The sequence below is a fragment of the Ochotona curzoniae genome, unplaced genomic scaffold (assembly GCF_017591425.1).
Source record: "Ochotona curzoniae isolate NIBS_2020 unplaced genomic scaffold, NIBS_Ocur_1.0 contig_2927, whole genome shotgun sequence".
Taxonomy (NCBI): Eukaryota; Metazoa; Chordata; class Mammalia; order Lagomorpha; family Ochotonidae; genus Ochotona; species Ochotona curzoniae.
In genome coordinates, this window is record NW_024465654.1 from 7025712 (window position 1) to 7037800 (window position 12089).

General features: G+C 50.4%; 1 protein-coding gene across 1 annotated transcript in view; it reads left to right on the top strand.

Moving 5' to 3' along the window:
- Positions 1-12089, top strand: part of TMEM117 (transmembrane protein 117) — a 223419-nt gene that overhangs the window by 174189 nt on the left and 37141 nt on the right. The window contains exon 5 of the mRNA XM_040979034.1: positions 2870-3029. Within this exon, the coding sequence (XP_040834968.1) occupies positions 2870-3029 (160 nt within the window). The remainder of the gene's footprint in view (positions 1-2869; positions 3030-12089) is intronic.

Below are 12089 nucleotides of genomic sequence, written 5' to 3' on the forward strand. Positions count from 1 at the left end.
TTTCTCTGACAGATGACATCAGAGAATGGAAGGGCTGAGGATTTCTGCAGACTTTTAGGTGAGGAAAAGCAGTGGTTCCTGCTGTGGAGTGAGCGTTTCTTGAGTTAAGGCCCCATCTCCGTGGAGCACCGTGCACCTCGGCTCCAGGCCTCTCCCCTTCTCCCCGGTGGCGGCTGTGACTGTTGGGACCGTCCTCAGCAGTTGGGGAGCGAAGGCTTAGCAGAGCTCTATCCGCCCCTTTTGCCCTGGCATTCAAATTCTGCTAAAATCAGGAAAAGGAAGCAAACCAATTGGGAATCTGAAATCATGCGGGAAGAGACGACCTAATCTAGCTGCTTATTGTCTGTAGATTCCTCCCATTTGGGTGGGGGCTGGAATCCTGAGAGTGGGGTCCAGGCAAGGTGTGCCGTGCTGGCGTTGGAGGCGGCCTGCACGGAGGATGGCCCAGACAGATGCTTCCCTGGAGGGCACTCCACAAGAGGAGCTGGTGGTCGCAGGACACACAGGTCAGGCTATGAAACAGAAATCCAGAGATGCCACAGTGATGGGCAGGGAATGTGTGAGCACCTTGCTGCAGTGCCCGTACTCTCATCGGCTGCCTATTTTGCTTTTCAGGGTTACATATTTCTGAATGGTCAGGTTCCAGTATTATAATGAGAATGTGCATAAATGAAATTCTAACTGCAAACATACTCACGGGAGTGTTCAGATCTATCCTTGAAGGAGGAAGTGCAGTAGAATGGTTACAATCAGGACTGTCCTGGGCCATCTTGTATCACTTCTGGGTCATATTTTATGCAACTTTAAGACCCTGGCTTCCTGTTAGTTGGGGTTGTTGGAATGCTCCAACCCTAATTCTGTGGCCAGGGGGCTGTGGTAAAGATGCAGTTGGCATGCCCGAAGCCCTCACACCCATGCCTGGTGACTTGGATATGCTCAGAGCCGCGACTCCACGTGCCATCATTGCTGCATCCTTCGTGCCAGTTCACAGGAAAGGACTGGTGCTGTGGGACCTGGCTTGTGGCCCTGCCCCGGGATGGTTCTGACTGTGTCAAGTTCACACCAAGTGGCAATCAGACAATCCATTCAAACACTTTCTGCAGCTGTGTGTTTCCAAGGCCTGGGGGACGGTTTTCTGAATAGTGTTCCAGACTGAGAATCCACAAATATTATCTCTCAATTCATAGGATGCCTTTTCGTTTTGTTGTTTTCATTGCTGTGCAAAAGTTTTTAAATTTGATATAACCCCGCTTGATTATTTTTGTTTTGTTACCTGTGCATGTGGTGTTACATCCAAAAATTCATTGCTGAGACTGGTCCAGATCTTACACCTAAGCCTTTACTCTCTTGTGAGTTAATTTTTACTATGGTACAGGATAAGGATCCAATTTCATTTCTTTGCATTTAGATTGACTTTTTTTTCAGTTTATGGAAGATACTGTTTTTTCTCCATTTTGTACTGAGTGCTTTTGGCAAAGACGGTTAACTAAGTACGGGTTCGTTTCTGGCCTTCAATATATTTTTTGCACTTATCTATGAGTATCTGTTTCTACATCACTTTAATTGCCAACGCTTTGTGCTGTAGCTTGAAATCAGGAGTTGAGATTCCTCCACCCTGTGCTTGCTTTTTCGAGATTCCTTAAGTGATCCCAGCATAATAGCCAAGTGGATAAATCCTCACCTTGCCTGCACTGGAATCCCATGTGGGCACCAGTTCAATTCCCAGCTGCTCCACTTCCCATCCAGCTCCCTGCTTGTGGGAAACAAACTGACAGAATTGTTTTCTAAGCATTAAAAATCAGAATCTTTTCTATTCCTAGGAATAGAGTACAGTAGGAAAAATTGTTATGTCAGAGTACGTAAGTTGCCCAAAAGAAGAGATTTTAGAAACGTGCACTTTGTTCAATTGGAAAAGAGACTTCTCGGAAGATTAACGTCAGTCTTATGGGGGCATCATTTATTATAAGGTGTTAGAGGACAAAAGAGCTTGTGAGTGCCGGAGGGCTTCTGGTGTTCTGAAGTTGTCTTCCACCTTCATAGTTTTTCTTTTTTCCTCTATTTCCTTTTATCTCCCTTTATATGTGAACTCATTTCTGTGTCAGTTTGTTTCTGAGTACTCGGCTTTCCCGCTTGCCTTTCCCACAATGCCCAGGGGTGAATGGACTCCCGAGAGCGGAGGCTTCCTGATGGCCCCGTCTTGGAAAATTAAATTCTCTCTGCTCACGCTTCTGATCTACTTTGAATGACAATATTAAAAACTAATTCCAGTAATGTATTTATTTTTTAAGAAGGGCTTTAATTTCAGCAAATACTCAGTGAATTCCATCTTGCAAGGTTATTTGAAGCTACAAAAACCCTGTAATAAGAGAACATTGTCAGGCCCTTTGCATGTCGTATTAGAGAAGGGGCAGTCCAGCTAGGGAACGGGCCTCCTAGCCCGAGTCCTGAGACTGCATTGTGTGAGCAGCAGTGAGTATACTGTAGAGCCGTCAGACGCTAGGATGGCCATGGAGCTGGAGGCTTCGTGCTTCTCTCCTGTAGAACAGTCGTGGAACACAAGAACATCTTCCTGTGGACACCTGCCTCTGTCCACTGCCCTCTGTAGGACACTGCGTCTGTAAGGAGGCTCCCCTCCGGACACACCCTGCCCTGCCCAAGAACATTTGTCATATTTTTGTTGTTAATTTCCTGTTTACTGCTATCTTAACGCTCTTTAGGGAAACTCTTGGAAGAGATGCTGGCTTCCCTTGTTGCTCGTGAGAGAGAGCCTGTGGCTTGCTTGTGTGTGGTGGAAGGGGCTCTTTGGGACCAGCGTGGCTGTGTCACACTGTGTCACACTGTCTCTGTCATCCCTCTCTGTCCCTTGCAGGACAGTGCTCTTCACGCTGACCTCTGTGGTGGTTCTTGTCATCACCACCGACTGGATCAGCTGGGACAAGCTGAACCGGGGATTCCTGCCCAGCGACGAGGTCTCCAGGGCGTTCCTCGCGTCTTTCATCCTGGTTTTCGACCTGCTAATTGTGATGCAGGTAAGTGGCCACGTCTCCTTCCTTCCTGGAAACTGCCTCCTGCCTGCCTCCTTCGGCATCCCGCTGAGTACCACGACCTCCCCAGTTACAGAAGGGTGTCCGCGGAGCTCTTCTCCGTATATTTCCAACTATCTACTGGGAGGAAAAGCCAGTTGACCTCTGACAAAAGGGGTACCAAGAGTTCATCCTGTGCCCGTGATGCAGCGGGCATGAGGAAATGAGACAGTATTATGGTGTTTTCTTGCAGAACCTCAGGCATGGGGCAGAGAGAGAGAAAGCGCAGTCCTTCAGTAAATGGAAAGCTGTGGAACCAGGGCTGCTCCACGGCCCCAGGGCTGATCCACCACCCCAGGGCTGCTCCACTGCCCCAGGGCTGATCCACCACCCCAGGGCTGCACCTTAGCACAGCTGGGCAGATGCCTTCTCTAGCATCGAATGACAGCTTTCCCTTCATATTTTCTGCGGATGGAAACAGTGTGACTGCCCTGCTTAGCAACCGACGCTGGGTGTCCTGCCAACCAGGTCAGCGTGGGTGGTCTTGTGGTATGTGTGTCGGCTTCCAGGGGTTTGCTGTCACTGGGGCAGGAGGAGACACTGGCTGCTGATTCTTGGCATTTCAGCTTGCTCTTTAAGTGTCTATGCAAGCCAGCCTTTCTGTTCCTTGGGGGAGGCCAGTCCACCTTTTGCCTTCCAGGGGCCACCAGGAGCCAGATGACCTGCACTGCCCCATGCCCCAGGGGAGGGGCCTGCACTGTGTTGCTTTATTCCATCTCTAGAGACCAAGGCCTTCCTCGGGGACTTTCTGTGTTGCCTGTAAAGGGAAGAGTTGATTTTTCTTAGGCTTGTTTGGGATACAACTTATGCCAAGAACGATGTTTGAGAGGCTTCCTCTGGCATAACCTTATTTTAATAGGCAATATTTTATAAGAAGGATGTTATGGTTTTTAAAATTTATTTGAAGCCAGGAGATGGGCTATTTTTATCTCATCTATTTTCATTGCCCATGAGGCAGTTTATTATGGAGAAAGCCTGGACCCATTCCACATCTGTTTCTGCTGGCTGCAGCCCACCTCCGGGTAGCTATGGAATTGGCCTGTGGCACTTAGGCAGTTATGCATCATATGGTACTTGTAGAAAGGCCATTTTCATCTCCTTCCGTTTCCTGGCTTCCTAATGTACAACATTGCCTCTGGCCCACGGCCCACTGGTAGTGGCTGGTCCCATGATGACGCCAGAGGTGCTGGCTGCCCAGACTGTCGGCTCCTTACACCTGCTTCCCTTCCGATGTGAAGAGCATCTGTCCCCTGGTCATCCATTATCAGGCTCTGCCCTCTTCCTTGTTCCTGCGAATTCTTATTATCCTGCTGGTAGCGTCTCTAAAATTGGAGCTTTCAAGTGGCAAAATGTAGCCTTGCAATTTACACCATTACGGATTCCATTTTGAAAGTATTTAACAGACAGATGGAGGGAGAACACAAGGCCACTGACACTGAGGGAAAATGAGAAAAATCACGTTTGTGTGTGATTCATGCAAGAAATGAGCAGTAACTTTAACTTCATTCTGAAGAATGATGTGGACGGGAAGGTCGAGTTCACATGAGGACAGCATGTGAGTGGATGCTTGCAGGCTGAGGACTAGGAATGGGCACATGTGTGTTATATGTGGGTGTATGTCGGTGTGAAGAGAGGGAGTCTTAGTCCATGGTTTACCCAGCTGCAATGGGCTCTGTGAGATGGAAGCTGTGCCTTATTCACTGCTTTGAGCTCCCGTAATGCAGAAGACCAGGCTGGGGACAGCTCATGGCACTGAGGACCTCCTGTAATACAGAAGACCGGGGCTGGAGACAGCTCATGACACTGAGCTCCTGTAATACAGAAGACCAGGGCTGGGGACAGTTCATGGCACTGAGCTCCTGTAATACAGAAGACCAGGGCTGGGGACAGTCTTCTGTATTCCAGGAGGTCCTCAGTGCCATGAGCTGTCCCCAGCCCTGGTCTTCAGGGAGCAGACTGATTTCCTTTGTTGAGCTGTGTCCCAGTCTGTGCAGGTGGGGAGTCTGCCTGAGGTGTCTGGGGGTCATCTTGGCAGGTGGTCTATGGCGTCAGGGATGTTAGGGATGTTAGGCAGTTACTGTTTGTATCTGATTATTATTCCTGCTGACATTAAGGTGACATTCACCTGCAAAGGAAGCTAACAATCCAGTTAGCATAGAACAGAGATCAGCATTTGACACAGGTGGCAAGCTGTGAAGGGTGACAGTGAGCAAGACAGATCAGTCAAGTCTTGATGTGGAGTGTGGGGAGATTGTAGCTGGAAGGAATTACAAGATTCGGTTGAGTAAGTGGAAAATGGAGGTATTCAAGTTTTATCCCAATTTAAAGTAAAATGCTTTACTCCCCAGGGTAATTTTTTGAAGTGAGAACTAGACCATGATTAAGAAATTGGAAAGATATAAATTCTGCACTATTGCACATTGGCAGCATTCTCCCCCGCTCTGTTCTAGAGGCCCCGTGCTCCAACTTGGGCTGCAGATCCATGTGTGGGGGAAGAAGTCTTGCGCTGAGTGCCTGATTGTTATCTGAACAGTCCTCCAGAGCCCTGCCTCGCTGCTGTCTACCTGTGTGGAGCACCTGTCCCTGCGAGTCCTGGCTAGCAGTGGGCTTTCCATTGCACCCCACAGCATCACAGACACCTGACATGTCTAGACCCTGCACTGGCCCAGCACCTGTGGGCCACCTGGCTGTGTTGCCGTGTGAACGGTGGCACTTAACATAGGAACCAGACATGCACACATTCCTTGGACTCCTGTGCCCATTCCATGTGACCCGGTCACTTCCAGTCGCTCCTGATGGAGAGTGTCAGGGCTATCTGGTCGTTTTCTGGTCTCCTTCTAAGACACAGGATGCAGGCAAGTGAGAGAAGAAGAGACTCTACAGTCAGTGGAAGCCACAGGAGGCACCACAGCAATAATCCTCAAGTTCAGAGCACTCTTTGGCAAGGCGAGTCTAAAATAAGACTCGGAAAAGAGCTATTGGAGACAGACACAGTTAGTATTACTGTAGAATGTCAAAGCAGGAGGAACATTTGGGATTATAGCCAAAGCCCAGCAGGTTCTGTAACTTACGTGCAGTAATAAAGTAGTAAGAGGAGGGGCACCGGTGCTGTGGTGTAGTAAGCTAATCCTCAGCCTGCAGTGCCATCATCCCATGTGGCTGCCAGTTTGTGACCTCAGCTCTGTGCTTATGGCCTGGGAAAGTGGCAGAAGATGGCTCATGTGCTGGGCCCCTGACCTATACGGGAATCCTGGAAGAAGCTCCTCTGGGGTGGGGGAGATGGGGAGACAGGCTACAGCTTGCTGAGTGTTGCTGCATGTTGGGCACTGTTCAACCTTCCAGACGTCCCTACACAGAGGATGTGGCTGGTTTATGTAATGTTACCACCGGGAAAAGCTGAGTTTCCCCAGCAGTCTGAGCAATAGAGAATAGATGTGTCGACTCCAGAGTGACACAGGTTTCATGTACTTCAGATGGAATAACATACACCATCGCAAGGAGGTGACAGGAAGTCTGGTGAGTGGGGTGGGCACTCCTGCTGGAGACTGCAGGCAGGACTCAGTATCCGGTGGGTGAGCACTCTGAAATATCCCCTGGCTTCCAGAGGGCCCTGCCCTGCTGTCCGCTGGGTGGTACTCCCTGACCCTGCCCTGCTGTCCACTGGGCAGTGTTTCCTTGGCGCCCTGACACTGCCCTGCTGCCCACTGGGCAGTATTTCCTTGGCGCCCTGACCCTGGCCCTGCTGTCCGTTGGGCAGTGTTTCATTGGCGCTGCTCTCAGTCAGATGGTGCTCCCTGGCTCTTGCTGTGGCTTTTTGCAATGGTCACCTGAAAAGGCCTGGGAGTGTGCTGGTTTGGTGCTTCAGCAGTCCATCTTTCATAAGAGAAATTGGCTCTAGTTGGGACTTCCCAGCTCTTCTTTGAGCCACAGCTGGCCACTCAGACTTCCGTTAATGTCACAGGGAGCCCAAGAAAGCAAGGTGGTGGAGGAGCACCCTGGGGTCTGGGGCCCTAGGCATGTTGCAGTGCTCTGGAAGGTGAGGTGCACGTAGAGGGAGGCTTCCAACTGCGGACCTGAGCAGAGGAGCACAAGGGCTTTCACAGCAGCGTGAGCTCCCCCACCCTGCATCCCCCAGAAGGTTCTTGTTTGGGAAGTATGCAGGATGCCTGGACATCTGCATGTCCGCATCGTGACAGGAGGCTCCTGGGAGAACCTGCGTGCTGCCCAGCAACGCAGATCCCATCTCACAGAGCCCTCAGAAGCGCACTGCTACCAGCACCAGTCCCGATTCCTTTGAACCTGGTGCCCCAGGAAGCACTGAAGGTGCAGAGCCTGTTGTGGCATTGCTTGCGAGGAGGGCATGGAACACAGCCCCAAGTCCTGACTCCATCACCGATGAATTCATCAGCCGATGAAGCTGGTGTGAGTTTCACATTCTTGCTCTAGAGTGACCTTGTTCTTGTGGTGTGTGTTGTAAAAAGCTGAAGAAATAGATCCACACTGGGACTACATTTTGCAAATATCCAGTTGCTGGCAGTGGTGTGTATGTCTGAAACATTTCCTGTTATTTCCCTTTTTAATCTCAGTGGCTGAGTCCCTTTGTTAGCAGTCTGTGCTGGCTGAGGGCCATCATGGGGTAGACATTGAAGACCTCAGGCTGTGCGTACCTGCAGGCCCGACCCCTGCTGCAGGATTCTCTCCTGAGGCTGACCCAACGAGGCGGCTACGTCCATAACGGACTGTTCTTGAAGTCAGAGGTTCTTGGAGGCAGCCTGTGTTCAGGAACCCTCGCTTTATCTGTTCAGAGTCACAGGGAGCCTCAGGACATCCAAAGATGAGGTCCCCATCTCTCAGTAACAAGATCCTGATTTAATCCTCTGCACAGAGCAGTTTGGCTTGTGCCTGGACCGAGGAAGGCAGGCAGGGATAAGTGCTGTCAGTATTTGTGGGACTGGTACCAGGGCATCGTGGGTTAAGCTGGTGACCTTCATGTCACAGTGTGCTTGGAATCCTGGCTACCCTGCTTCTGATCCAGCACATCAGAGAATGAATGGATCAGACAGGGAAAGAAACAGTGAGTCCAGTACCTGGGCCCTTTCCCCTCACGTGGGATGGGAGGGATGTGGACCAGCAGACAGGAAGTGAGGAGACGGTGCTGGCTTGACCAGGACCCCTGTGAGCATGATCTACGAGGAAGGAGACAGGCAGCACAGAGAACAGATGGAGGTTGGCAACCTGGGCCGAGCAAGGCCTCTGCCAGTCACTAGAACCGGGGAGACGCCAAGGAGCAGTTCCCCCAGACGTCCAGCAGGAGCTGGGTGGCCCGAGCGCACCTTGGCCTGATTATAACCGGGACATATTTCAGCTCCGATCTCCTCCACCATCAGTGGAGTGTTGCTCTCAGTGGTGCCTTCAAGGTTGTGGCCAGTGCTGCCGTTGACACTGGGTGGTCCTGCACTCCAGTCTGCTGGAACTTGGGCCGTGCTCAGAGTGCTCAGGAGGAGGCACATGACAGAGGCAGGGCTTCTCCATGAACTGTTTTGCATTTGTGCTATTACATTTGCAGTGTACTGACCTTTCACAAAATTACAGAAATATTATATGTTCTTTGAAAAGCAAAAGTAAAACTGATACAAAGGCAAATATTAAATTTTTATAGGCCGAGCTTCCAAATAAATCCACAGTTAATTTTAGGCTACAGTCTGTCCATGATATTGCATATGGAATTTTTAAAAAGACTTATTTATTTATTTATTTATTTAAGATTTATTTTATTTATTGGAAAGTCAGATATACAGAGAGGAGGAGAGACAGGGAGGAAGATCTTCTGTCCAATGATTCACTCCCCAAGTGAGCGCAACTGCCAGTGCTGTGCCAATCTGAAGCCAGGAGCCAGGGGCTTCTTCCAGGTCTCCCACGCAGCTGCAGGGTCCCAAGGCTTTGGGCCGTCCTTGACTGCTTTCCCAGGCCACAGGCAGGGAGCTGGATGGGAAGTGGAGCTACCGGGATATGAACCGGCGTCCATATGGGATCCCAGTGTGCTCAAGGCAAGGACTTTAGCCTCTAGGCCACGCCCCTGGGCCCAACTTACATCTATTTATATCTGTTAATACTTACTAGTTGTACTGTAGCATGGGCTACAAAGATAAATACAATATGTACCCTCTATTATTATATCCTCAATGTCTCAAAAAAAGCACAACGGCAGTTCCCTATGAGATATAAATGAATATTTGAAACTTGGAGAGGGTTTGCCACTATTTACTTCACATTTTATGACTGAGTTTAGAGTATAGATGGGCGTAAATTTGCCCCACACAACACAGTGTTTAGGAAGCCAGGAGGAGAAAAAGGGTTAAACTGGTGTGAGCGGAGGACTGAGAGGCCAGTGCACTGAAGCCCAGGGCAGGATCTGGCTGAGATGGTGGAGGGAGGATCTGCCTGTCCCTGAAGATCTGACTGCTGCTCCACAGTGTGCTCACTGAAGGGCACACTCAGGTCTCTTTGCTTAGAAATCTTGATAACTTGCAATAAAGTGCCTGCGTGGTTTTGCATAACAAAAGGAAACGTGCATAGTTAATATGCAGAGTGTCTGGGGATAAGGAGCCTGTTGTGGATTGTAGCATCTGTTGTGCCTATGTTTCTGGGTGGCCATTAATGGATCATTCCCCTCCCCCCTCACCGAGGAAGCTTCCTTTTGTTCCTTGTCACTCAGTCTGGGTTTACGGCTGCGCAAGCAGCCGAGCACGCCTGTTGTGCTGCGCTGGGAGGCAGTCTTCCAGGGCCAGATTCTTCAAGGTGGAAGTCTCCGTGCTGTCACACTGCAGAGCCTCTTGAAGCCTGAGCTGCCCGGGGAGGGAAGGTGCTTCCTGCCTCCTTCCCAGGGAGCAGCAGGACCAGACCCGCCCTGGCTTCTGTGACAGGTTATAAATGCGTTTTCGTGCTTGGAGCAGCAAGCCACTTCAGTCTTTTGGAAACCGCAGAGTGTTGCCATCCGAGATGGTTTGTGGTTTGTAGTGGCTCCAAAGCCTTAGGCTTTTCTGCGGGTGATTAATAAGTTTCTATTCTCTCACTCCAGTACATCTTGGGAACTGATCAAATTGTGTTACCTCTAGCTGACTTCCTCTGAGGTTTTCAAAGCAGTGCATGACTCCCGCCCCCCCCCCCCAAAACTAAACTCCACAACACCAGGAGCCCCTTGGACCAGCACAGTGCTGGGATTTCCACAAAGGAGCAAGGACTCCCGAGGAACTGAATTAACTTTGTCACGGGTGATTTAGAAGCTACAAGAATTCTTTCCTTCAGTAAGTAAATGACTCCCTTAGAAAACGGTTACTCTTCGAGTTTGTTCATTCAGCTACTTCCAGAAAATTAGTATTAAAAAGCAGCCAGAGCAATAAATTAGAGCCTAACAAAGCACATGTTGCAATCAGTGCTGTAATTTACCTTGAGAAAGATATGGTTGGTTGGAACTTGGACTAACTCTTCCCAGTTTTATTTCCCTCTACCGTGTCGGCTTACTTGCTTTTGGAGAATTTTAGAATATTTCTGTAGCAGAAGATCTTCTCATTTCCCAGGAAATTGAAGTTTATTTAAAAATCCCTGATAGTGACTGCTCTTCCTGGCTGTGGCCAGAGTCCCCTGTGTGAGGTGGAAAGAGGGCCACGCTTGAGAGAAGGCCACCCATGAATGAGGGCCACCCCGTAGAGAGGCCACCCTGGAGGGCCACCCATGAGAGAGGCCACCCTGGGGAGAAGCCCACCCATGAGAGAGGCCACCCTGGGGAGAAGCCCACCCATGAGAGAGGCCACCCTGGGGAGAAGCCCACCCATGAGAGAGGCCACCCTGGGGAGAGGCCACCCTGGAGAGAGGCCACCCTGGGGAGAGGCCACCCTGGGGAGAAGCCCACCCATGAGAGAGGCCACTCTGGAGAGAGGGCCTCACCCTGGAGAGAGGGCCACTCAGGCCTGCCCTCAGCAGGAGTCCTGTTCCTTTGCTGGCATCCCTCTGCTCCTGAGGTCGCCTCTGCCTAGTTTTCCTCCCACCGGCTTTAGAGCCAACAGCCCTGCCTGCCTTGCTCCCACACTGTCCCAGCTGTCTTGCTAACACCATCCAGGCCGGTCGCTGTTTCTCCTCCTTGTTGTGGTGATTCGGACATCTGTTAGAATCACCTTCTCACCATGTTAACAACTGCCCCTTGATTTTTGTCTGGAAACCCTCTCTGACCTCGTGTCCTTCTCCAGAGTTCTCTCTTGCGGTCCTGAGATGCGGTGTTCCACATTTGTGGAGTCTACATTTCAGTTGTGTTTTATTTAATCAAGCATATTCAAGATGTCGTGATTTTAGACTCATAATAATTATAAAAACCTATTTGTTTTTTGATTATTAAATTGTATTTATTGGAGAGGCCACATGCTGGCTGACTCTCTGGTAGTGGGTTGTGACAAAGTTATGTCCTGGAAATTTAATCCACATCTGTCACGTGGGAGGCAGAGAACCACTTGCCACTTGGATGAGCCACCGCCTGCTACCTCTGTGGGGTCGGCAGCCAGAGCAGAGTGGTCACCACCTGTTGCCTCATTGGGTGCGCATTCGTCAGGACGTGGAGTCAGGAGCCAGTGCAGAGGAGTGGTCACCACCTTCTGCCTCCGTGGGGTCAGGAGCCAGAGCCAAGAAGGGGCACAGGTACTCGGTGTGAGCCACACTGAGCCTCCAGGCTGAACCCTTGCTGCAAGGTCAAATCATTGGAGCAGTGTAAAAGGTAGATACTTTGCATTCCCCTTTCCACATTTCCAGCTCTCGGTGGACACAGGCTGCTAGCTCACGTTCTGAACGTGAAGTTGTTGAGTCTGGTTCTCAATGCTGTAAGACGTTCTGAGGCAGAGCCATCCGTTGGCCGCAGGTGATTCACCCTGTGGGCACTGGGCATGGTGCGATGGTAACTGCTGCCTCAGCACTGAGTATATCCTCGTCCTGCTCACGCTGCCAGGACAGGCAGGCCCTTCT